Genomic DNA, 27,474 nt, shown 5'->3' with positions numbered 1-27,474 from the left:
GTCTGACGTCGTCCGTTCTAAATGCCGGTAATCCTATAATTTTCGTTCACACACAGCACTTACCGGTAAATTACTGGTAATCTTACAACCTGTCTTGCTGGTAAATTGGGAGCACTGATTTACCGGAAAGGTTCTGTTCACACATGACATGTTAACGGTAATTTACCAGTAAATTACCAGTAAAGACTGTATGTGTGAAAGGCACTAATGTCGGTCTTGTCTACACCAACAATCCCAGGAAGTAAACTGTTGCCTACAATCCGTGTGTTTGTTGTAGTCCAAGAAAAAAGATTTACGTTGAGACGATAACTCGCGTCATTGTTTACTTTGGGATTTGTACATTTTTCATATTGTTAACATGTACTAATACACATTTACACACCAAGGGAAATGTAAAATCCTGAATCGGACAATAGGTGCTCTTTAAGATTATCAACATCGCATGATAGCCATATACTTATTGCAGATTAACAGAAGTGTGTCAGAGTCTCTTTGTGAAATTTAAGTAAATCATTTTGCATAAACGTAAAATTGAAGGTTACCTTATGTACTTTTCTTGATTACATTTCATCTGCTGACATTTCCAACGAAATCTGACGCAACAGCTCAGATTATAAATCATTATTATAAGCTTGCCATTGCAAATCGTAAGATAATGAGACAGTTTCAAACTTATATTTTATGTACTAGCTCAATGACATATTTTTTATTTTCAAACACAAAATCACGGATTGCATCTTAAATTTTTATGTCCCATTAACTTCCTGTCAAACTAATTAAGGTTTTATATTGACCTTTATCATCATCATCATCATTATATGTGATGCTCCAAAACAACTCCATAATTGTCATCACCTCTGTTACGGTGTAGTTTTGACTCATCTCATCATGTCTAGTCCTGATTGGCTATTAAAATTGAACTCTGTACTCATGTGGCACCTACAAGCAATGGTGTGCAACTCACAAGAGTAAATCTGAGACTAATGGAAAGGCTGTTTCTCATGAGCACACACACATACTCGCAGTGTCCCTCGCATCCCATAGTCTTACATAGACGACCTGTGGGCATTTGCCGTTCAGATGGGATCGCATCATAATTGGTTCCCCCTTACAGCTCAGTGTCTGCAGTGACTCTAATAGGGGTCTTGGGGACCGTGTGCTGATATGTTAAGGCTTTTCTCTTCAGTATTCCTTAGTCTTTCCTCTGCCCTCCTCTCATCCTTTCTGTCTTGTGGCAGGTAGGGATCATGAGGAACATAAGGTGAGGCTTTCCAAAAAGCATGTTTGACCCCATTTGCTGCTATGTGGAATGTATCGTCCTCATTATGGTACATATGATGCGTGAGTGATGGGATGTAGCTAACCAGAACCACGGGGTAGATTGACTTATTTGACTAATCATAACGCACATGTTTTATGGCGATTAAAGTCATTTTTACAATTTATTTGTAATGAAATTAAGCATTTTATGCCCAACTAGAGCCAGACTGGGCGTTGTTCGTAATAAGAATGTGTATTGAACATGTGTATGAACGTCTGTTCGAAATCTGCCATTGAGCGAACGGTTATATTATCATTAAAGGATTAGTCCATTTTCTTTAAAAAATCCAGATAATTTACTTACCACCATGTAATCCAAAATGCTGATGTCTTTCTTTGTTCAGTAGAGAAGAAATTATGTTTTTTGAGGAAAACATTCCAGGATTTTTCTCATTTTAATGAACTTTAATGGACCCCAACACTTAACAGTTTTAATGCAGTTTAAAATTGCAGTTTCAAAGGACTCGAAACAATCCCAAACTAGGCATAAGGGTCTTATCTAGCCAAACGATTGTCATTTTTGGCAAGAAAAATAAAAAATATGCACTTTTAAACCATAACTTCTCGTCTTCCTCCGGTTAGTTGATGCACCAGCGCGACGTCACGTAATTGCGTAATGACGTCGAAGGTCAAGTGTTACATATATGAAACGGACATTTGCGAACGATTTTAAACAATAAACTGACATAAAAACATTAATTAGTATCATTCGACATACAAAAACGTCGGAACGGTCCTCTTTCTCCACACTTGTAAACACTGGGACGTAGTTTCGCATACGTCATCCGTGACCTCTTGACGTGATGACGTTTTACGTGAGGTCGTGCTGGCGCGTCGGGGTCACACAGCTGGAGGAAGACAAGAAGTTGTGGTTTAAAAGTGCATATTTTTTATTTTTCTTGCCAAAAATGACAATCGTTTTGCTAGATAAGACCCTAATGCCTCGTTTGAGATCGTTTAGAGTTCTTTGAAACTGCAATTTAAACTGCATTAAAACTGTTACGTGTTGGGGTCCATTAAAGTCCATTAAAATGAGAAAAATCCTGAAATGTTTTCCTCAAAAAAACATAATTTCTTCTCGACGGAACAAAGAAAGACATAAACATTTTGGATGACATGGTGGTGAGTAAATTATCTGGATTTGTTTTTTAAGAAAATAGACTAATCCTTTAACATCGCAACCTTGAACAAATCTCTAAGTGCGACTGAAAAATGAAGAAACAACAGAGGACACCCACGTTTCAGCTACGATACGTAACTCCTTTGATCGGTAAAGTCAAGCTTTGATTTGTCACTTTTTTTTCAGTTGCCGTCTGACGGTTGTTTGTACGGCGCGTGGGTCGGATATGCTGTTCTACTTTTGTTCTTGAATGCAGGTCAAAGTAAAGCGAGTTTACAAATAAACAATGTTAATACTACAAGTATCAGCTTCGTCGGAGACCCGGAGGGAGACGTCCCAGGCATCAATTACTCTGGAGAAAGTATGGTGGGCGAATCAATATGTTTTAAGTGAAAAGTGCTGAGACATAGTTTCAGCCCTGTCCTGCTCCACCGCCCCAGGCGCTTCTGTGGGTACCTGGTTATAATGAAGGGAGACGTGGAGGAGGAGGTACATCTCGGTGGATGCTTTTCCCATGTATGGAAGCTGGAAGAAGCAGGGGCTGTATGATTAGAAGTTTAAGGACGAGAGAGAGATACAAACGAATGTGTATTATAATTGGTGTGGTGATGTGGCCTCCCTCTGCGTGAATAACATGTAGGAGGTGTGAACAGGCTCCCAGGGGGCCAATGGAGAACAGGCTAACTGGCAGGTGGTTACCGAGGGAGGTCGCAGAAGGTCACCTTTTTACCACGGGCGGGTAGATAAAAAAAGGGACGTGTATATGAGCTGTTGTGTGTTTTGCATCTTAACCCACGATGTGATGGATAAGGCCTTGTGTCCACGTTTGTCCTCCTGATTAGCCTAGTAGGAGACTCTTGTGTCCAACCATCTGAAAGTATATTTTTAGACGTCTAATTTTATTACTCGTTTCTAACAGCAGGACTTCCTAGATTCTGAACAACTCCACAAAGTTTTGTAAAATTGCACAGATGCACCACCATTGTACAAGTTCTTTTATTAAACATTTTGGGGTTTATTTAACACAGTCACCTTTAAATGTCCACAGTTTCTCCCTAAAAAGTGCAGAAGTGTTGTGTATCTGTATTCATGCTCATGTTCTTTGTGGAGTAATGGATAATCGAGTGCAACAGGGTCAATGTTTCTTCCGTCTCATTTGCAGCTCTGACAGCGATAGCCTGAGGATGTGTTGAATATTTATATACTCGACTTATAATTGTGTTGGCGATAAAAAATGTAACCAATATTGCGTTGATTTTCCATTTCCATCGACATTTCCATTAAAATGTCCAATTACCATTATTCTACTTATGTGCTGCTCTTTGTTTCACAGAATGAAAGCACTACAACACACATTTTTTAAAATAATGTTTTACCAGAAAATGAAGTTTATCTTTTTTTACCCTCATGTCATTGCGTCTTTAAAAATAAGAAACAGTAACTGTTTGCTTTCTTGTACATGAGTATGTAAGAGCTTTCTTTGAATTTTCAGCGCAATTGATGAAATAGGATCGCGCAACTTTCACACGCTTTCAAAACGAAACAACGGAGATCAGCCGCTTAGTTTTATCAATGAAAGGCTAAAAATAGCGCTGTTCACCGAATGTTCACGCCAGAAGTCAAAAAAGACGTAAAACTTGTGTTTAATACCTCAGATTAGATAAATGGGCGGAGAGAAGGCGGTCGCGTGTGGCTGTTCGAACGCATTCAACCACATGTGCCTTCCGCAACTCCAAAGCGATCCAATCGAAAGTGGTTTCGACCACCTCTGGATGTGGTTGAAAGTGGTCGAAAGTGGACGAGCTCAAAATGTTTTGAACACCGTTTACACCTGGCATTAACGTCGTCCACTTGTGATCCGATCGACGAAAACACATGTTAATGCCAAGTGTAAACAGCCTCAAAAAGGATAAAGGGTTAATGTGATCTGATTTGAATGAAACGGGTCACATGACTCAACTATTATGTTGAAAGAGGTGATTGGTGTGTGTGTGCTGTAAATGATGTGATTTAAGATATAAAACTTTTCAGATAAAGTGAAAAACTCAATAAGAAACACATTTTTATCTTTTCAGTTAAGTTAAAAAAACATTAAAGGTGGGGTGCATGAGTTGGGCCGAGTACCAAAACACACTTGTAGCCAATCAGCACTAACCAACATCGTTGCCTGGGTTGCGTATGTGTGGGGCGGGTCTATCAAAAGAAGGTCCAAATTCTATTGATGTAGTTGTGTGTTTGTTTAGGTGGCTTTCAGAGATCATGCACCCCGCCTTTAAAGTCCATATAAAGTCAATTCAGAGAATTGTTTCTAAACACAATATAAATGTTAGAAATGTATTACTGAAACACGTTACAAAGACTATGAACTGTGTTGTACTGAATTGTGGAACAGTTTTTCCACATTTTTGTGTTCAAGATTATTTGGGCGGGGTTAAAACAGTGGCTCGATGATGCACTGAAGCCACCGAACATGGCCCTGCCCCATCCCAATTGCATCCATTCAAATTCCAGGACTATTTGAAAGTTAAAAGAGACGAGTGGGCGTGGTTTCAGTGCTTACAGCGGACTTCTTCCCCATTAGAGAATATAGGCTTATATTGTAATCTAGAAGTTACTTCATCCATGACCATGATTTGTGAGTCCTGTTGGATCCATTCCTATCGACAAGGTGAAGACATCAACTCTAATTTTATCAATCTCTGTAATAACGTCAACTTGCGATTTTTGTTTTGTGTCCACTAGCAGCGAAAATTACATAATATGACTTTAACCCTTTCCCCACTAGCATTTTTAAAAAGTTGCCAGCCACAGTGTTCCCACGTGTCCTTGAAATTCTTGAAAGTTTGTAAATATGGGGGGAAGAATTCAAGGCCCTGGGAAGTTTTGAAAATATACATACATAGATACAGGTCATTGAAAGTGCTTGAATCTATTTTATGCAAGTTTTCTGAAAAAAAAAAATCCATATTATTCCCTGTGTAGTGTAGGATAATATTATAAAATTTTAGACTTTTTAAGCACAAGTGCTAAACTGTTTGCTTTAAATGCTTATATCTTCTGTATGCGAATGTTGATTCATACCAAAATGCTTTTTTGCATAGTTGTGTTTGACACATAAACGTCTCAGGTTACGTATGTAACTGTTGTTCCCTGAGAAGGGAACGAGACGCTGCGTCTCCCTTGCCATACTTCCTGCATCCCTGTAATGCCGTCTTTGTCAATATTTCAGATAGCGATATACTTCCTGGCTCCCGCGTCACCCTGTCTTTGTTATTAAGCCTCACCATTGGTTGAATTTGATATACACATTCAGACGCACTTACCCCTGGAGGCGTCTCCAAAGTGTCACAGCAGTGACGCAGCGCGAGTTCCCTCGAAAGGGAGCTGTAACAATGTATCTTAAAAGGTAACACGATGTAACCTTGCTCTCACTTAAAATGTGTCCCCACATTTAATCTTTGAATTTGAGGATATTGGTCCTGGAAAGTCCTTGAAAGGTCCTTGAATTTGAAGTTAACTAAGATGTGGGAACTCTGCAACCAGCGCCAGCATTTTTTATGATTTTCACAAAAATGTAATGCCTTCCAGAAAATGTTCTTTAAATATATAAACACACAAATATATTAAATGAAAGAAGAGACACTCTGCTTCACCTTCATTTGTTTTTTTTTTATCACCTCTCAAATATGGGATGGTTTCTTCCAAAAGACCAAATTTTGAGCAAAAAGCTGAGATAATTGAATTTGGTGAAGGTCTTTTGATCGAGATCAGATTCAGAGCGATGATCAAAACATACACGGAGTTCTTAGTGTTTGACCTAAAGGACTGCTTTCGGGTTTTATAAGTTGCCACTTGGTGGATAATAGCCGAATTACGAATTGCTGTAAAAACTCGTCATTGGTAGGGAAGCGTTTTTCCATCGATGGTGGGGAAAGGGTTAAATGGATTTTTCCCAAACAGCGTATTTGATTTGTGCAAAAATGATGTAATAAAGGTTGCAGAAATTAAGGAAAACTTGTGAAAATAACGCAATAGTTTAGAAAAATAATAAAAAATTGTTGCGCTTGTACAGTCACGGTTCACATTTATAATGGACCCGGTTTCACTTCCAATTTGTCTAAAAGTATAATGTTGTGACATTAATAACAACATTAATGTATAACAATAAAGGTCATTTTCAGTTCATTGGGGGGCAGATGTATCCGTCTTATAGTCGGCTAATGTAGCTTAACATCTTGATCATTAATATATCACAGTTTTTCCAAGACTACTGCTGTGAAGATGTCATGCTCATATTTGGATGCCGTTTGCAGTCTCATGCCCTCCCGCTGTCAATGAAGTGTTTGGGGGGCTTCTGAATTCCTTTGAGACAACAGAGAGATCTTCTTCCTTGTGCCGGTTGTAAGAAAGCCTGGGGCTTCGTAAATGTAACACGCATCCTTGGGGTCCCGTTTTTCAAAGCTCTAGCTGTACGCTTATGAAATCCTATGAAATTTTACACAAAGAGATCTGCACACAAATGAAATTTTTTAGTTGGCTAATGATTAGAAATTAATAAGTGATATGCTTTCGTTACCATTTTGCTTTTTTTAAGGTTTAGCATATAGAAATGTATCAAGATTTTACCAAAGATCACATTGCCTACTTATTCTGAGTACATGCAATGAAACTATATTATTTTCTTGTCTTCTCAAGCTTATTTCTTGCTTAAATGTCAGCCCACCCAAACAGTAATGGACGAAAATACCTCTTGTTGGTCTTAAATGTCAAACCCACATTGCTCAAATAACAAAGAACCAAATAATAAGGAAACAAAATAGTACTGATGTTTTTTTTTTTTTGTCGCCACAGATTTTAATGCATGCATAGCGTATGCATGGAGCCAGTAGGCAAAGGATTGTTTTGGAAACATTGCAATAGATTAATGTTAATTAATTCAGATCAGGACTAAACCAGATCTTCTGCATTTCTCATAGTGATATAATGGTACATTGGAAGCATTTTGCGACATTTGAACTTCAGCAACCTGACCAAGCTTTTTGGATCTTGAATGGTAGTATATATTGCATTAGAGGGCCAAATTTTGTCGGGTTCGTCTCGCGTTGGGTCTTTCTTTTAAAAAAGTCATTTATGCACGTCGGGTTCGGGTAAAAAGTGTGATTCAGGTCATTTCGAGTCAGGTACCTCAACTTAGCAGTTCATGGGTTCTAGATCAATCCTGCAATCTTTGTGACAGCAGCCCACATTCATAACCATACGTTTACAGTGCCTGGCAGGTGGAGATGAACCACCGTCACCATGCTACATGCGTGACATAATGTAAAAAAAGCTTTGTAATTAGTGAAGAAAATATGTATTTGATCGTTGCTTGGGAATGGAGAAAGACCGAGGGGCAACCTTCCGATGATTAAGCCAATACGGAAGTGATTTAAAATGCAATTCATCAACTGGCCACTAGAGGCTGGCTCCAAAAGGGAGTCAATTTCCATAGACAAGTGGTTCCCAAACTTTTTCAGTGTGCGTCCCCCTTGTGTACGGTGCATTCCTTTGCGGCCCCCCCAAAGAAAATTTGTGACAAAAAACTGTTCTAAAACTCAACATTTTAATTTAAAAAAAATTAAATTATACAAATAAGTAGTGCTTTTGGTTAGTAGCCTTATTTTTTTAGGTTTAATTACACAGAATTCATGATAAATTAATGTATTTCATAAAATGTCATAAAACTGGGGCCCCCCTGGCACCATCTCGCGCTGGGGGCCCCGGCCCCCAGTTTGAAAACCACTGCCATAGACATAGAAAATAATGTTTACAGCCTGATAGTGCTGCACAATTAATCGCATCGCAATCGCGATGTCAGCCTGTGCGATTATATGACAGCAAAATGTTGCAATTATATTAAATAAATAAATGTGTTAACACAAACTTTCTGATAACAGTTTGATGATTTTCCTTGCTGTTTAAAAAAAAGAAAGAAAAACGAACAAAAAAGGCAGTGCAAGTGTGGCATGCACGTGTGTGGCGTGCGTCGTCACTTGTGTGTGCGCAGCGCGGAAATACCAGAGCGAAGATGGATGCAGAGGAGATTGACAGTGATCTGGTAGCTTAACAAAACTCTACGTCTGTTGTATGGCAGTATTTTGGATTTAGGATTACTGACACTGAGCAGTTGCTACATCACGTGGCAATACAAAAACCTTTCTAGTTTTACAAATACACATTTTAGCATTATCACTAAACTGTGTGTGGATTTCCCTAAAAACCCATCAAGTTGACTCATGATACCATTTATTATAATCGCAACCGCACATCGCAATATTAGCATCAATAACCGCAATGGGAAAAATTACCCAAATCGTGCAGCCCTACAGCCTGGTAAAAAGTGTTTTTGGTCTGTATAGCTAATTTTGCCCTTCATGAAAACTGTGAGGGGTAACTCATCCGTTTGAATTATATAAAGCCTTAAAGTTCTGCATAATTAAGGGCGTGGCCACTTGAGTGATGGTTAAACAGCCACTACCATCACTAGAGTCAAGCTAGGCGGGCGTGGTTTCAGCAACCAGTCACCTCAGCTTCACCCCCATCCCGCATCTTTACCCATTTCCGGATATCCGCAAGTGATGCGCTGTGACGTGCGGCCAAGATGGCGACGGCAGGCAACGCCTACTTTAAGCTTCAAAAACGATCTTTAGAAACCTATGGGTGACGTCATGGACACTACGTCCATCTTTTTTTACAGTCTATGAGAAAGACAGACACTTGATTCTAGGGGTGAAAAACTCAGCAGGCGTGAGATGAAGAAAATGAAATAATGTACTTTAAAGTTAATGAATGAAGAACAATATGAGAAATACAAGCATAAGTAAAAGACTATTAAACTTTTATGATCCCAATGAGTCTGAACAGAAACCTCACTTGGCTACTTTAATTCATTTGAGACCAGCTAAAAGTAACATGGCTTTTGATTTAACATAACTGGAATGGTCAGAAGTCATTTGGGAAATGTTAATGTCAGTGGATTTCTTGTGCCTACCAGTTCAACAAGAGAGAAAGTAAACCTTTTCACGTGCTGCCAGCACTATTCCTTTGTGTCTTGACGTGTCTCTGTCTCCTATATTTAAAATTTTATTAATTGTGCCTGGCACAATTCTAGTACCAGATGGCCAGACAAAAAAAGAAAAACTCAAAATATTAGGACTAGGAATTAATGATTATGTCAAAAGCGTTTTGGTTAGATTTCATTGCATTGTCATTTAAATCATTAAAGGGACACTCCACTTTTTTTGAAAATAGGCTTTTTTCCAGCTCCACTAGAGTTAAACATTAGATTTTTACCATTTTGGAATCCATTCAGCTGATCTCCGGGTCTGGCGGTACCACTTTTAGCATAGCTTAGCACAATCCATTGAATCTGATTAGACCATTAGCATCACGCTCAAAAATGACTAGAGAGTTTAGATATTTTTCCTATTTAAAACTTGACTCTTCTGTGGTGACATCGTACCGAGTCCCTAAGGTGACATTGGAGTAAAAAAATCTAAAGTTTAGTTTCATGTTCTCAAGTGAAATTTTTGCGTGCTCACGTGAAACTTTCGCACGCTCACGTGAAACTTTCATGTGCTCACGCGAAACCTTAATGTGCAGAATTTAAAAAAAAAAGTTTAGTTTCATGTGCACCAAAGTTTCATGTGCACGCACGATAGTTTTGTGTGCGCGCTCGATAGTTTCATGTGCGCGCACGACAGTTTCACGTGCGCACGCGAAACTAAACTTTATTCAATTTTTTCCTCATGTCCCCTTTGGGGCTCCGTAACATAGTGTACTAAGACCGATGGAAAATTAAAAGTTGTGATTTTCTAGGTAGATATGTCTAGGAACTATACTCTTATTCTGGCGTAATTATCAAGGACTTGGGTGCAGCAGGCGCAATTACATTACGCAGTGCCCAAAAATGGTCCCTTTGGTATCTTCCAATAGCAGGGGACTATTTTCGGGCAGTGCATAATATCATTGCGCCTGCTGCAGCCATGTTACATCAGCAAAGTTCTTGATTATTACGCCAGAATGAGAGTACAGTTCCTGCCTAGAAAATCACAACTTTTAATTTTCTGTCTGTCTTAGTACACGATGTAACTACAGAAGAATCAAGCTTTAAATAGGAAAAATATCGAAACTCTTTGGTTATTTTTTAGCGAGATGCTAACGGTCTAATCAGATTCAATAGATTATGCTAAGCCGTGCTAAAAGTGGTACTGCCAGACCCGGAGATCAGCTGAACGGATTCCAAAACAGTAAAAATCAAATGTTTAACTCTAGGGGAGCTGGAAAATGAGCATATACTGTATGTTGCACAGGAAAGGTTAATGCATGGTTTTTATATACATAGATTTTTGATGAGATGTCTTATGCAGAAATACGCAAACAAGTCCGAACGTTTTGATGAATTAGGATTTCTACCAAAAATGTTCAGGTGTTTTTACATCTAGTTAGTCAACTAAAACCTGACCTCTTAAAGTTAATGTAATACATCTTTGTATCTTTACGATCTTTGTAAAACTTAATTTCGGCAGACACGGCAGTATATCAGCATTAAATACAAATAACATTTTTGAAAATGTGTTAACTAGATTTGATTCCGATTTGTTTGCGTTTAATACGAACGTTTGCTGCGTAAAATACTGTACATGAATAGGCATTCATTTATTTCACTCTATTAACATTCCCACTTTCCCTCTATGCTTTCAAAAGCCCCTTGATATGTCAGCCATTACCGAGCTAATTTAAAAAGACTGGAGCATGAATATGGGAGAGCCCCAGCGTGCAGTCGTGCCTTCAAATGATTGAAACTTTCCACTGCAGTATCTCTCAAGCTACCTCAGTAAGCCGGAAGAGCCGAGCTTTTCCTAGGTCTGTGCAGTGCGATTTAAGCATGAATCATTGGAAATTAAGCACCCGTAATCCATCAAGCCCTGTGAAGTATTAAAAGTTTCATTAGGTGGTTGATCGGAGGGGTAATGACAGATGTACATGGAGGATCTTTGTTTCGACAGGGTGTCTTTATGCTCCTGGGTTTCCTGTTTGGTTTGTTCGTCTTTGCAAAAGGATTTATTTATACTGTGTATTCAAAGTGCTTTACATAAAACGTTTTAAATCACAGTAAGCGCTAAAGATACGTAAGAAGTAAAAATAACAATATAGTAAACAAGAAGCCAAATTGATTTTGAAAATGGGTCCCAAGGAACACACAGACTAAATGTATATGGATCAAGTGTAAGTCACTTAGGATAAAAGCGTCTGCCAAATGCATAAAGGTAAATCTTTGCATCAAGACAAAAAACCTTTCTACGTTTGGTATAACTGTGGATAAAATTGCAACTTACAAAATTTGTCACAAACCAAAAATGGTTGAGATTCCCTGTCTGGGATTTCTGTTTTTTTTAAACCACCTAGCAACAGGCCCGGATTGGACCGTGGAGAATTCCCAGTTAGCTGGTCTGTTTTTTGGCCATGCGGGCCGGTGTTGTCATGCCACCAAGTTAAGGGTTGCTGTTCCTAGGTTGCCAGCACTCACAATATTAATCAGCCCCACCGCTTTATGCCCAAGTTCATTGTGTCCCGACCACTTATTGGACAAATTCTTGCAATAGGGTCCATTAACATCTAAAACGCATGGAAAATGCAGGACACGCCTCTTTCTTCAGCTTTTCTAAGCGCTGGCCTGTAAATGTGAGTTTTGTTTTAAACACGACGTCTATAATGCACTTGCCACGTGTCCAGATTTAACTTTAAAAAGTTAGCCTAAAAGTAAAAAGATCTACAAATCGTATATTTTTATTTAAGTCATAGATATATCAATGAATCCTCATTATTGTCTATTGCAAGAGTAACAAAAATCTATTTGGTGCAAAACTCGTCAGTTTATTGGAAAAAGGTATGTTTTTTTTCTCAAGTAAACAAATTAATTATATATTTTTGACACAAAGTAGGCCTACATTATTTGGCAATATTAAGCAGTCCCTCCAGAAAAACGCGATAATTTTTGCATAATCAGCCAAAGTCCGCATATTTATGCAGGGCTGCATTTTTCCAAATACGACGCACTTTCGCCGCATTAATTACAGATTTCCGCGCACTAAATATGCAGGGCTTGCATGATTTCATAATCCACGCATTTTCGTAGCAAAAAGTCACATATATATTAGCAGAAAGTTGAAAAATGTTGCATTTACTTCACACAAGCGCAGCCGTGTCCTCTGTTGCCATGGAAACATTATAAAGTGACGTAATTATGTGACGTGAACATCATTGCAGCTTTGCAAGTTTCCGCAGTTTTTGCAAGTTCCGCAATTTTCGCAAATTCCCGCAATTCCATCGCATTAATTGCATCCCGCATATTCCATCGCATTTTTAAAGAAAACGTGCCACAAAATCGAGGATTTTTGCCTGCAACAATCACAAAAAAACTCCGCGTTTTTTTGGAAGGACTGATTAAGATAAAAAAATGTGTATTGTATATCAGGGCTTTCCAAACTTTTTCAACCCAACAGGTTTTTTGTAAAAATAAAAAATATTTGGGAAAACACAAACACATATGATCTCTTTCAGTAGTTCAATTGAATAGTATTAAAGTGCACCTATTTCGTTTCTAAAAAACGTTATTTTGTGTACTTGGTATAAAACAATATGTTTACGTGGTTCATGGTAAAAAAACACATTATTTCCACTAGAGCCCGACCGATATGCGTTTTTTCGGGCCGATGCCGATACAGATATTAGGGAGTAAAAAAAAACGATAACGATATATCGGCCGATATTCTTTATGTGTACATTATAGTTCAGTATATACTACAGTATATTATACTAAAGTACTGTACATAGAATACACTATATACTTTAACATAATATACTATGAATAAATACAATGCAATGCAATGATCACTCACAAATGTGGTGATCACTCACAAATGTGGTGATCCAACACTTATATTGGTGTGACAAAGATATGTACTATAGGCAAGAAGTTAACAATAAGCTTTATTATCCAAAATTAGTTGGATATCAGTGCACTAAACAGTAAACTTGACTTATTATAAATAACTTTAAAACACAAAGAGAACAAAATACATAAAACCTGCATCATTTGCAGTTTTGACGAGAATAACGTTATAAAGAGAAACTTATGAAGTCATTGATTAATATTAGCTTTACAGTAAGTTGTGTACTTCACAAATTAGTTAGCCACTCACAGTTACGAAGACAATGCTTGACGGAGCACATACTAATGTACGCTATGTTTAATGTTGTGCTTGTGCACAACGTTTTTATAACACAAACCCAGGGTTCCGTGCAAACTTTAGACTTTTATAAAACTAAAGCGTCTTCGCTCCGCCTCTTTTATTTAGCAAGGGTGTAGAGTTGCGCGAGCTTACTGAATCAATTGCTCTGAAATGAGCGTGTTAACTAACAACACAAGCAGCAGTTATCTCATATAGTGTTATATAAGTGCACGGCTGCGCGTAGTTTAAACGTGTCATTTCTCCGTCTCGCGTCATTTCTCCCGCTTGCGTTTTAACTCGCAAGTCGACAAAGAGACGGATTAAAAACACCAAATGTAAGCGGGAATGCGTCTCTCTTGTCCATTTATAATCCAATCGACCAAAGCGCGTCTTAATACCAGGTGTAAAAATGTTGTGAAGAAGACACTGCGTGACTGCAGCCACCTGAACTGAGAGACTGACTGAAGTGAAGGGGGTGGGGGATTGGATGGTGTCACTACAGTGAGTGATCTGGGTCGCCATTAGCAACCAGTATGGCGCACTCTGCTGGACAAACAAGTACTTACATCTTTCAAATGCATTTAATGTGTTCTGTAACAAACGTTCATATCGGCGCATATCTGCGGCTTATACGCCGATACAGATATATCTGCGACATGCTCATATCGGCCGATAAAATCGGCAAAACGATAAATCGGTCGGGCTCTAATTTCCACATACCATGTGTAACCAATAAAGATCACATTAATTTAGTTGTTGTTTGGTGTTTTTTATTTCCCTTGTGCAGAACACACAATGCAGTTTACTTTGAGGTTTGTTGTTGTTAGGTTGTTGTTAGATTAGTTGACATAAACATGCATATAATGGTCAAACTGTAAAACAAATCAAAAATGCACAAATTAGCAAAGCTCCCTTTTAAAAGATTTGCATACTCTGCATATTAACATATTGCCAAATAACCATATTTACAATTTTAAATAGCGTGTGAATTACAAACTCAATAAAGACTAAATAAAAGATAGTTTAGAGAGAAAAGATAAATTGAATCACTTAAATCAATACACTTCACTTAAACACTCATACAATTAAACATTGCATTTTGTTGCAATACATTTGCAGCTTAACTACTCAATTCTCTATGTAGGTCAACATAACATTCTGACACAGTATAGCATCTTTAAACGTGGAATATCATCGTATTGATCATATTAAATGTAAACAACATGAATCATTTACTTTAGAAGTAGTCTCTGCATTAAAGACACTTAATCAAACTTAATGATTAAGCAAACATACATACAGGAGTATTTAAATGATGTATTTAAAACTTTTAAGCATTCATATGCACCGTAACTTTAGGCGTTTAGACGCTAAGGCGCTAATCGCAAATAGCGATATAAATCGTTGATAAACACACTTCAAAACACATAACAAAACAAATGTGATTCTTACCACGCTGGGAATAGTTAGTTTATGATTAATCTTGAACACATCTGTAATTAAACAGCCTTTTAACACGAGTAACACGAGTACAACATGGCACATGTTTCACTTGGTTTTTTCTCTACCCTCTGAACCTACGCTCTACGTGTGTCATCACACGAGCTCACTGTTCTTAAAGGGGCAGCACCCAACATCCCGGCCCCAATGACCCAAACAGGTCATTCAAACAACAAAGGGTGATGTCTCTTAGAAAAACTCAAATTAAACTGATTTAACTAACAAGACTGGCTTCCAGAAGGCAAATTTTGTCCACAGGACGGTTATAGATTCCTGCTTGTGTTTTTACTTCCACAGTACGCACAAGACCATCCGCACCTGGATAGACTTGAGTAATGAGACCCAGTGGCCAATGATTGCGCGGTGTGTTTTCATATAGCACAAGCACAAGATCTCCTTTTTGCAGATTTCTTTTTGGTTGGAACCATTTTTGGCGTTGCTGCAGCGCAGGCAAGTATTCTTTGAGCCATCTGGACCAGAAGATGTCTGCTAAATATTGTACCTGACGCCATCTGCGTCGGTAAAGATCTTGTTTTACAAAGGCTCCTGGTGGTAAAGTTGAACCAGAACGCAATAACAACAAATGATTTGGTGTCAGTGGTAGAGGATCTGATGGGTCATCTGAAAGCTTAGTGATAGGTCTACCATTAACAATAGACTCTACACAACAAAACAGCGTTGTCAAACCCTCGTCGTCTGGCGCCTGCTGTGACAGGACGGTGTTTAATATGGAGCGGATGGTGCGAATCTGTCGCTCCCAAACACCTCCCATGTGAGAGGCGGCAGGTGGGTTGAAGATCCATTTTACATTGTTTTGCAACAGATAATCAGAAATCTTTCTCTGGTTCCACTCACTGATAGCCTTTCGCAACTCTCGAAGTCCACCCACAAAATTTGTTCCATTGTCTGATCTTATCTCAGAGGGTGGTCCTCTTCTTGCAATGAACCGTTGTAAGGCGTTAATGAATGAGTCAGTGTTGAGAGTGTGTGCAATCTCCAAATGAATAGCCCTCGTAGTGAGACATGTAAACAAACATCCATACCTTTTAATCTCACTGCGAGCTTTCTTGACCAAGAACGGCCCGAAGTAGTCTATGCCCACACGAGTGAATGGAGGCTCGCATGGCGTTACTCTTGAATCAGGTAAATCAGCCATTTGTTGGTTTTGTGGCTTAGCCTTTAGCTTGCGACATTGTAGACATGACTTTAGAGCTTGGTTAATCATGGCACGTCCCTTAAGAATCCAGAAACGCTGACGAATTTCTGAGAGTACTCGTTCCGATCCAGCATGGCCTAAACGAAGATGAAAGTGACTGATTATTAGATGGGTGATGTGATGGTTGTTAGGTAGGATTATTGGGTGTTTAGCCTCAAAAGGAATTGGAGCATTTGTTAGCCTGCCTCCCACACGAAGAAGCTGGTCATTCTCATCCTGAAAGGGTTTTAACTTAAGAAGGCAGTTGGGTTTTGCTCGAGTTAATCCAAAAGATGAAGTCTGTACATAATTGAGAATAGCTAACTCTGCTTGGTGGAGCTCACCAACAGTGATAGGTTTGGAAAGATGCAGACTTGGTTTCTTGCGTAACAAAGCCTTGACGCGTAACAAGATAGCAGCAGCCCTTTTCAGTCGATGCCAACTGGAATACCGTTCCAGTAATCTGTCCATTGCACCTTTCTCTGCCTGATTTGGGTTTGTGCTAACTGCATAGACTTCCTTTGTTTTCTTAATCTCTGCTTCCTCAGGTAGATCATTCAGGACAGGTTGAACAGGCCAATGTTCCTCTTCCAGTTGAAGAAAATGCGGACCAGATATCCATCTTACATTTGACAACATCTCTTGCATGGTCATTCCGCGTGACACATCATCCGCCGGGTTAGAAGCAGAATCAATGTGTCTCCACTGGCATGGATTTGAGCGCTCATGTATTTTTGCAATACGGTTGGCGATGAAAGTCTGGAAACGACTGTCTTTGTTGTTAATGTACTGTAGTACAATAGTACTGTCAGTCCAGAAGAATGTCTTAGCGATTGGAATTTCCAAGTGACTCTTTATGTGTTGGTCCAGCTCTGTCGCAACAACTGCTGCTAGTAACTCTAATCTTGGTATGCTAACTGGTTTGATAGGTGCCAACCTTGACTTTGACATTACAAGCTTGCAGGTGTTGTCAATCCTGATGTATGAAACGGCACCGTACGCCAGTTCTGACGCATCGGAAAAGTGATGGAGCTGGGTCACTGATGAGCAACTAGCAGTTGTTGGCTTAAGACATCTTGGAATTGTTAGTGCAGACAACATAGGCAGATCATTTAGCCATCTGTGCCACTGTTCAGCTATTTCTACTGGAATCTTTTCATCCCAGTCAACTTTTATGCGACACAACTCTTGAAAGATTGCTTTTGCTTTGAGAATGAATGGACTTACAAATCCTAACGGATCGTAGATGGAACTTGTAGTGCTTAGTATTCCTCTCTTTGTAGCAGGTTTGTCTACTGCCTTGACATCAAATGTGAAACAATCCTTTTCCACATCCCAAAGCACGCCGAGTGTTCTTTCGAATGGTAGATCCTCTTGGTCAAGATTTACCTCATGTAACGACTTCGCCCATTCTTCAGCTGGTATTGATTTCATCACCTCTTTAGAATTGCTTAGCCACTTGGTTAACTTGAAACCTCCACATGCAAGCATCTCACGGAGCTGTGAAGCAAGTTTGATGGCGGCATCCTCCGTTGGCACTGACTTAAGGCAGTCGTCTACGTAGAAATTTTGTTTCACTGTTTCCACAGTGTCAGCGGTGAATTTTTCATGATTGTCTTCTGCTACTCGTTGCAGAGCAAAGTTGGCGGCACTAGGGCTCCAGACTCCTCCAAACAGGTGAGCAGTCATGCGATAGTGTTTAGGTGGCTTGTCAGGATCGTTTTCTTCCCACCACAGGAAGCGAAGCACATCTCTATCTTGAGGCGGCACCCTAACCTGATAAAACATGCTCTCAATATCTGCATTTAGAGCGATGGGTTCTTGTCTGAATTTGAGAAGTACTGACAGCAACTTGTTTGTAAGGTCTGGGCCTTGGTGAACGCGATCGTTTAATGAAGTACCTTGGTACCGTGCTGCACAGTCGAAGACAATTCGTACTTTTCCTGGCTTACGTGGATGTAACACTGGATGATGTGGCAAATACCATACATGTCCATCATTTCTATTAATGTCAACCACTTCCTCAGCATATCCTTTCTGCAGTGTGTCACAGATACTTTCTACATACCTTTGCTGCAGAGTTGGATCTTTCTTTAGTCGCTTTCCAAGAAGGTCCAGCCGGTGTTTAGCCATTGCATAGTTATTTGGTAGCTGAGGCGGGCATTCTTTGAAAGGAATTGGTAGTGTGAAGTGACCTTTCTCCTTAACTGCTCTCCTATTCCATAGATCCACAACCTGCTTGTCAACCTTAGACAGTGATTCATTGTCTACATAGACTGGATCTTCCAATTTCCAAAATCTTTCAACAGCATGTTGCAGAGTATTATCAGTTTGAATGAAATTGGCAGAGATAGTCGTCGAACCATCAGCTACTGGCCCATGAAGTGTCCATCCCAAGCCAGTAAGAATTGCGTAGGGTTCGCCTGCCCTACCACAGCGTGTCTCACGAGGAGCAAGGATGTCAGGCTGGTCGAGACCAATCAGCAGGTGAACCTCATCAGCTAGGTCAACATCAGGTAGACTTATTTCATCTGCAATTTCTTGTAGATGTGGCCACTGGAACACCTCGTTTTGTGTGACTAGATTATCTAGGCTTATGTTCAGATGATCACGACAGAGCACGCCTTTCATCAGGTATGAGTTCTTTTGCTGAGAATCTTCAACTTGCAAATCTACAGCTGAGGTAACTACATTGAGATTTTTGGTCTCTATGGTGTTCAACTTAATGTTTATTTTGCGTGTCTCTAGCTTAAGAGCGTGAACAAGCCTTTTGGAAACGAAGGTCCCATTTGAGCCACTATCCAGCAAAGCAAAGACATTCATGGAGAATCGGTTATGTTTGTCTGAAACTACTACTGGCAGGATTGGAAGTGCAATCTTTCGTTGACTGGTTTCAATGCACTTTCCGGTGGCATGCGTTTGAATAGCTTGTGGTGGGTCAGCAGCTGGTTCGTTTTTAGCAGTTTGGTTAACAGGCTGGCTATTGTCGTTGCTGTTGGATGTTATGATGGCAGAATGTAGCCAACTGTTGTGCTTTTTCCCACAACCAGGCACCTTGCATACCCAATTGCGAGTACAAACTGTGCTGTGATGGCCTTTCATGAAACAGTTCAGGCACAATTGCTTCAGTTGTACAAAGGACAAACGCTCTTGTACGGACAGAGCCCTAAAGGCATGACATTGGTTTAGAAAGTGTCCTTGAGTGCATTTTGGGCACTTAAATCTTGTTGTGGTCTTTAGTGTGGACGATGCAGTACTATCATTTGCAGCTGAGATGGTTGCGAATGTCTGTCTTTTCTTATCGAAGCTTGACTTAGTATATGCTTTAGAGCTAGCAGGAGTATTTTTACTCGCAGGACTAAGAAGATTCCCGAAGATAGGATCTGCTCTTTTAGCAGCTTCTGATTCGATAAGATTGACTATGTCATCCAACTTTGGCAAACGTCCAGACTTGACGATCTCATAGTTTAATGTGAGCCATCCTCTCTTTATGTCATTGGGAAGTTTCTCCACAATTTGCAACAGTGTACGTCCACCATTTAACTCTTCCTCACACTTCATTGCTTTTAGAGTATCACGGCAGCTGCGCAGAATGTCTGCAAAGCTTTGTAGCTGCTTGTTGTCTTTAATCTCCTTGTAGTTGAGCACTTTATCTACCCATGCTTGCGATACTGCGTATGGACTGCCAAACCGTCTCTTTAGAATATCCATGGCTTCAGAATAGCCCTTGCTGGAACTGGGGTTGTACAAACAATGTGAGATAGCATCTCTAGCTTGGCCGAGAGTGTACTGATACAGTCGAGTGAGTTTTTCTTGATCTGGCACAGTCTCTTTGTCAATCACAGAGGAGAATAGTCTCATAAACTGCCAATACTTTAAAGGCTCTCCATCAAACTTAATAATATCTACAGGTGGTAGATGCATAGAGTCAATATGTGACTGATATTGTTGTCTTGACAGCTCTAGAAATTGGCATAAAGAATTCTCGTTTGCTGATGAGAATGAGGGATTAAAGTTAAGGGATCGGTTCTCTGAGACAGGAGTTGAAAAGTCTTTGTTTATCGTTGTTAGCGTAGCCTTTTGGCGATTTTCCTCCGACTCAGCATCCTTAAGTTTCAGTAAGCCTTTCAGACCATCCACTTCAGATTCAGCATGCTGAAGTCGTAATTTAAACTCTGTACGCAGGCGTTCTTCCTGTTGAGTTATAAGCATAGCAAACTCATTCTTTTCTTTCTGCCTGAGATCATGTAACCCTTGAAGCTGGGCAGTTAGTTGTTCCACAGAGGACGTTAAAGGCTGATCTTCATCAAGTGCTGAAACTTCCTCTTGGAAATCTGAAGGTTCTATATTTGAATCCTCCGTTGACAGTTTAAAGTCCTCAAGCCAACTTAGAACTGTGTGCTGCAAGTCTTGAACCTCACGCAGGACGGATGTTAAATAGCCCTTAGAAGCATCAAGGTCGTCATCATCGTCTAATGTTTGACTGTATGTGTTATGCGCCTCCTGGAACCGACTTACAGCCTCATCCAAAGCAGCAAGTTTACTCTCCACCTCTTTAGTCTGATTATTGTTCATAGCAGTTGTAATTTGTGTCATCAAACGTGTAACTACAGCCTTTGCACCTCCACGCTGACGCTTGAGACTCTTTTGTTGTTGATCAGGAGTAATGCTTGGGTTTGAGTCTTCGTCCATGTTGTCAATTAATGTTGTTATCTTCTTAATTTGACTTTAGTCTTCTTTATTCCTCGTGTTTGACTTTAATGTAACCAATAAAGATCACATTAATTTAGTTGTTGTTTGGTGTTTTTTATTTCCCTTGTGCAGAACACACAATGCAGTTTACTTTGAGGTTTGTTGTTGTTAGGTTGTTGTTAGATTAGTTGACATAAACATGCATATAATGGTCAAACTGTAAAACAAATCAAAAATGCACAAATTAGCAAAGCTCCCTTTTAAAAGATTTGCATACTCTGCATATTAACATATTGCCAAATAACCATATTTACAATTTTAAATAGCGTGTGAATTACAAACTCAATAAAGACTAAATAAAAGATAGTTTAGAGAGAAAAGATAAATTGAATCACTTAAATCAATACACTTCACTTAAACACTCATACAATTAAACATTGCATTTTGTTGCAATACATTTGCAGCTTAACTACTCAATTCTCTATGTAGGTCAACATAACATTCTGACACAGTATAGCATCTTTAAACGTGGAATATCATCGTATTGATCATATTAAATGTAAACAACATGAATCATTTACTTTAGAAGTAGTCTCTGCATTAAAGACACTTAATCAAACTTAATGATTAAGCAAACATACATACAGGAGTATTTAAATGATGTATTTAAAACTTTTAAGCATTCATATGCACCGTAACTTTAGGCGTTTAGACGCTAAGGCGCTAATCGCAAATAGCGATATAAATCGTTGATAAACACACTTCAAAACACATAACAAAACAAATGTGATTCTTACCACGCTGGGAATAGTTAGTTTATGATTAATCTTGAACACATCTGTAATTAAACAGCCTTTTAACACGAGTAACACGAGTACAACATGGCACATGTTTCACTTGGTTTTTTCTCTACCCTCTGAACCTACGCTCTACGTGTGTCATCACACGAGCTCACTGTTCTTAAAGGGGCAGCACCCAACACCATGCATTTACACCAGCCGCAGTAGAGGCGTCAAGCGCGAGGGATTTCAATGTTAAGTCAATGTGAAGACGTGTTGACGCACGTCTGGAGTGCGAATGAGGCGTTTAACGCGATTCCCCCTCATTCGCACGAATGGCGCGAATTGAGCGTTGCCGCGGCAAACACGCGAGTTCAAAATTTTGAACTTTGGCGGAAAAAACGCGCCACGTTAACCAATCAGGAGCTTGCTGTAGTAGTGACGTGATTACAGAAGGCGAGCGGAGTTGCAGAAGCCCCTGCTAATTTCCACGTGAATGTCTTGATGACTAGAATTTCACGGGCGAATGAAGCGAGTAAACTCAAACTGTTCAAGCGGCAACCTAAACGCAGTAGACGCGATTTTGACACCTCAAACGCGGCTGTTGTGTGAACCCACAGTTACCATGTTTGAAAGATTCGCTCACAATGCAATGCTAACAGGATTTAACTTACAGGCTGTGAGTCAAAGCGGGAGGAGTTATTATAATGTCGGTCTTGTCTACATCACCAATCCCAGGAAGTAAACTGTTACCTACAATCCGTGTGTATGTTGTAGTCAAAGAAAAGAGATTTACGTTGGAAACAATAACTCGCATCATTGTTTACTTTGGAGTATGTATCTTTTGCATATAGTTAACATGTACTAATACACACTTACACACAAAAGGAAATGTAAAATTGTAAATCAGACAATAGCTCCTTAAAATACCTTATGGTAGGGCTGCACGAATATGGCAAAATCATAATTGTTTAGGCTACTGTACTGCACTAAATTGGAAATGATATATTTAAAAAATACATTGTATTGGTGCAGTGAACAGTGCACTATTGCAGACTTATGTATGCTACTAAGGATTTAATTATCATGAACTAAAGTGGGCTGGTCTAAGGCATGAAAATCCAGGGCTGAAAGTGAGTCCCAATCATTTAGCAACGTTCTGGAAACCAGTCAGGACATTATTGTATCGTGGCATTGACCTTTGCATGGGAAAGAAGCAAGTTCGATGATGTATAACATGAGTTGAACAATTAATTAGCCATTTATTTTTTTAATTGTAAGGAATATATTGAAATATCTATTTTCAGAAAGTCCTTGACATGCATGACTGTAAGTGTGAGGACATTCATTTTCAAAAAATTGTTTTCTTGTGTATATCTCATTACTAGGAGGAAAGATGTTGTGTGTGTGTGATTCCCTGATGAGATGGACATGTTTCATATTTTTCTTCTCAAATGCTGGCGATCCATTGGGAAATCACATCTAAACTAGACGGACAAGACCTGGCAAGCCTGGATAAGAACAGAATCTTTCCTCAATTTCACTGAGGGCTCTCTTTGGCAGCTTTCTTCCATATAAACCACCATGGAAAATAAAGATGATGATAATGATGATGATGGTTCGAGTAAGCTTGGCACGCTGTACTGTTGCATGTAACGTTGAGTAAACAATAACTTACAGGTTCCTATACTTATAAATCGTGATGGAGCGATCCAGTAAATTTAGTAGCTTATAAATTAAAAGTTTATAAATGTATTTTTCAATGTTTTTATTCAATGTCTTTATTACTTAATAGCTAGGGGTGTAACAATTTACTAGTTTCAATCCTAAAATCTGATATTTTTTAACTGTGAATTGATTGTTTTACTTAAAAATGTAACTACAACCTAAGAAACAAATTAAGTGTGATTTAAAGGGCACATTTTTAATTGCTAAAACAACGTTATTTTGTGTATTTGATATAATAAAATGTGTTTATGGTTAAAAACACATTATTTTCCACAAACCGTCAATTTTTGTAGCTCCAGTTATTCCTGTCTTCCTGAAACGCACAGATTTTGTACAAGCCCAGCCATTGGGTTAAATTAACCAATAAAATTATTTTTGACCCAGCAATGATTCAAAAGAAGCCATCATTGGGTCCAAAAGGGACAAGCCCAGACGTTGAGTTAAATTAGTCCAGAAAATGTTTTTTGACCCAACAATGAGTTAAACAAGCCAGCATTGAGTCAAAAAGGGACAAGCCCAGACGTTGAGTTAAATTAGTCCAGAAAATGTTTTTTGACCCAACAATGAGTTAAACAAGCCAGCATTGGGTCAAAAAGGGACAAGCCCAGCCGTTGGGTTAAATTAGCCCAGAAAATGATTTTTGACCCAACAATGAGTTAAAACAAGCCAGCATTTGGTCTAAAAGGGACGAGCCCAGCCATTGGGTTAAATTAGCCCAGAAAAAGATTTTTGACCCAACAATGAGTTAAAACAAGCCAGCATTGGGTCAAAAAGGGACAAGCCCAGTCGTTGGGTTAAATTAACCCAGAAAATGATTTTTGACCCAACAATGAGTCAAAAGAAGCCAGCATTGAGTCAAAAAGGGACAAGCCCAGCCGTTGGGTTATATTGACCCAGAAAATAATTTTTTACCCAACAATGAGTCAAAAGAAGCCAGCGTTGGGTCAAAAAGGGACGAGCCCAGCCGTTGGGTTAAATTAACCAAGAAAATAATTTTTGACCCAACAATGAGTTAAAACAACCCAGCATTGGGTCAAAAAGAGGCGAACCTAGCCGTTGGGTTAAATCTACCCAATAAAGTTTTTTTTGACCGAACAATGAGTTAAAACAAGCCAGCATTGGGTCAAAAAGGGACGAGTCCAGACGTTGGGTTAAATTAGCCTAGAAAATTATTTTTGACCCAACAATGAGTAAAAACAACCCAGCATTGGATCAAAAAGAGACAAGCCAAGCCGTTGGGTTAAATTAACCCAGAAAATGTTTTTTTGACCCAACAATGAGTTAAAACAACCCAGCATTGGGCCAAGAAGGGACGAGTCCAGACGTTGGGTTAAATTAACCCAGAAAATGTTTTTGACCCAACAATGAGTTAAAACAACCCAGCATTGGGTCAAGAAGGGACGAGTCCAGACGTTGGGTTAAATTAGCCTAGAAAAATTTTTGACCCAACAATGAGTAAAAACAACCCAGCATTGGATCAAAAAGGGACGAGCCCAGCCGTTGGGTTAAATTAACCAAGAAAATAATTTTTGACCCAACAATGAGTTAAAAGAAGCCAGCATTGGGTCAAAAAGGGACGAGGCCAGTCGTTGGGTTAAATTAACCCAGAAAATGTTTTTTGACCCAACAATGAGTTAAAACAACCCAGCATTGGGTCAAAAAGAGGCGAACCTAGCCGTTGGGTTAAATCTACCCAATAAAGTTTTTTTTGACCGAACAATGAGTTAAAACAAGCCAGCATTGGGTCAAAAAGGGACGAGTCCAGACGTTGGGTTAAATTAGCCTAGAAAATTATTTTTGACCCAACAATGAGTAAAAACAACCCAGCATTGGATCAAAAAGAGACAAGCCAAGCCGTTGGGTTAAATTAACCCAGAAAATGTTTTTTTGACCCAACAATGAGTTAAAACAACCCAGCATTGGGCCAAGAAGGGACGAGTCCAGACGTTGGGTTAAATTAACCCAGAAAATGTTTTTGACCCAACAATGAGTTAAAACAACCCAGCATTGGGTCAAGAAGGGACGAGTCCAGACGTTGGGTTAAATTAGCCTAGAAAATTTTTTGACCCAACAATGAGTAAAAACAACCCAGCATTGGATCAAAAAGAGACAAGCCAAGACGTTGGGTTAAATTAACCCAGAAAATGTTTTTGACCCAACAATGAGTTAAAAAACAACCCAGCATTTTGGGTTGAAACAACCCAAGCTGGGTTAATCTCTTTTTGACCCAACGTTGCGTTGAAAATGACCCATAATTTTTGTGAAATGCAGCCGATCTGTATTCATGCAGGTTAATTTATTAGCTCTGTTTATGTAAAAGCTCTCATGGGGCATCAGTAAGTGTTTTATAGTATTTGTGAAGTGTGATTTAGTACTGATGGTTGTTTACTGCTCTGAAATCGGTTTTACAAGTTGACAAGTATCTGTATTATTGTGCCACACTCAGTTTTCAGCTTCAGTGTGATGTTCTTTTATCGCAACTTAATATGCAGAGACTACTTTAAGTATTAGGACTGTGCCTATAAATACACTCATCTCGTTTTCTTGATAGATATCTTAAACAATATGGTGCAAGACTAACCTTTAACTTTCACTAACCCCTCTCCTAATACCCGCTCTAGTCTAAAGCTTTATGGAGATCTCCGAGTTTCTCTGCTCTGTTCCCTGATGGCCCACTGCGAGGATAATCTCTCCGAAACGCTGGAGGACTTCAGAACGACTGCTTCTTTTCCTTCATTTATATTTGCTCCTGACTCGCACATTTACATTCCCAGCTTCTTGACATCTCATTGTAATAGTGTAAATGTATTCACGTCCTATTTGGCCACTGTACAAACAATTATGCCTTCAGATATAAACAGTGCTGCGTGTGTGTGGTCTCCGTGTCCAAACATAATTATATTACATTGAGTGCATGCATATGTTTGAACAAACACAGCTAGATAATGTCTGAATGAATTATCAGTTTATATATTGGCTCGTTTCTTCATTTGACTTGATATTAAACATCAGAAATGTAGTTTACAATGAGTCTAAATTGTCGGGTTAATTGTAATATATTTCAAGGTCATTTTTCATTGTTTTTAGTGTGAAGTAATTTATCCCTAACATGAATTAGTAAAGCGTTTGGGTCTAATACTGTTGGATTAAGGCATCTTAATCTCTTGTAATTCCCACTGTCATTGGAATTAACACTAGGAAAGCTCTGATCTCTCCACCGAGGTGTGCATTAACCTTTCATCAGTTAGGAAGAGTAGCTGTGGCATTCTGATGAATGCGTGCACAAGAAATAAACTTGAAATTACATTGAAATTTACCCTTTATAAAACACATTGTGCACGATGTTATTCCCCCAAAAAAATGCATTTGAAAGCTCCGCCCCTAAATAGCTTCACTGCTGACATCACTTAGGGTATGTAGATTATTAAATACTGTTACACAGTAACCAAATAACGATTGTTTTATTATTAAATTTACAAATGTAAAATGGGTTTTTAAGTACAACATAATGTTGACTGATACTTTAGGGGCCCGCCATCTATCCAGGGTTTACTCCGCTTACGGTCAAGTGGGTTTGAAGAATGGATGATGGATACAAAAATAGTTTTTTTGCTAAAATGTTTTACTGTCTTATGCGAGTCTGGCTGAAGGTGAGACTGGGATTGGGAAGATAGTAGTAAGAAAGATTTTGGGCTCATCCTCTATGAGCAGCTTCTTCTTGGGTTGGGGCTTTGGCTCCCGGGGACTGACCCAAGATTCTGGCTATTCTGGTATTTGGCCCTCAGGGGAGGTACACACATGGGAACTTGGTTTTCCTGAAAGCCGTTACGCTGTGTAGCAAGCCTGGTCCCTTAAAGGGATACTTCA

General features: G+C 39.2%; 2 protein-coding genes across 4 annotated transcripts in view; one reads left to right on the top strand and one right to left on the bottom strand.

The window, feature by feature from the left end:
- LOC129434000 (serine/threonine-protein kinase BRSK2) overlaps positions 1–27,474 on the top strand; it is a 237,953-nt gene that overhangs the window by 29,665 nt on the left and 180,814 nt on the right. The window lies entirely within an intron of this gene.
- LOC129434322 (uncharacterized) lies at positions 14,439–22,075 on the bottom strand. 2 transcript variants are annotated; one of them, XR_012368245.1, is made up of 2 exons: positions 15,166–22,075; positions 14,439–14,585 (listed from the first exon to the last, which is right to left on the bottom strand). XR_012368245.1 is itself a non-coding variant. In XM_055193255.2 (2 exons), the coding sequence occupies exon 2, from the start codon at positions 21,098–21,100 to the stop codon at positions 15,428–15,430; it is 5,673 nt and encodes a 1,890-aa protein (XP_055049230.2). In that variant the 5' UTR covers positions 21,101–21,317; positions 21,898–22,075; the 3' UTR covers positions 14,439–15,427. The 2 variants fall into 2 exon arrangements, 1 of the variants encoding a protein (XP_055049230.2); XM_055193255.2 differs by having other exon boundaries at positions 14,439–21,317; positions 21,898–22,075.

The sequence above is a fragment of the Misgurnus anguillicaudatus genome, unplaced genomic scaffold (assembly GCF_027580225.2).
Source record: "Misgurnus anguillicaudatus unplaced genomic scaffold, ASM2758022v2 HiC_scaffold_27, whole genome shotgun sequence".
In the NCBI taxonomy this organism is placed as follows: Eukaryota; Metazoa; Chordata; class Actinopteri; order Cypriniformes; family Cobitidae; genus Misgurnus; species Misgurnus anguillicaudatus.
The sequence above is the reverse complement of the archived record's forward strand: the minus strand, read 5'-3'. Positions and strand labels throughout refer to the sequence as shown.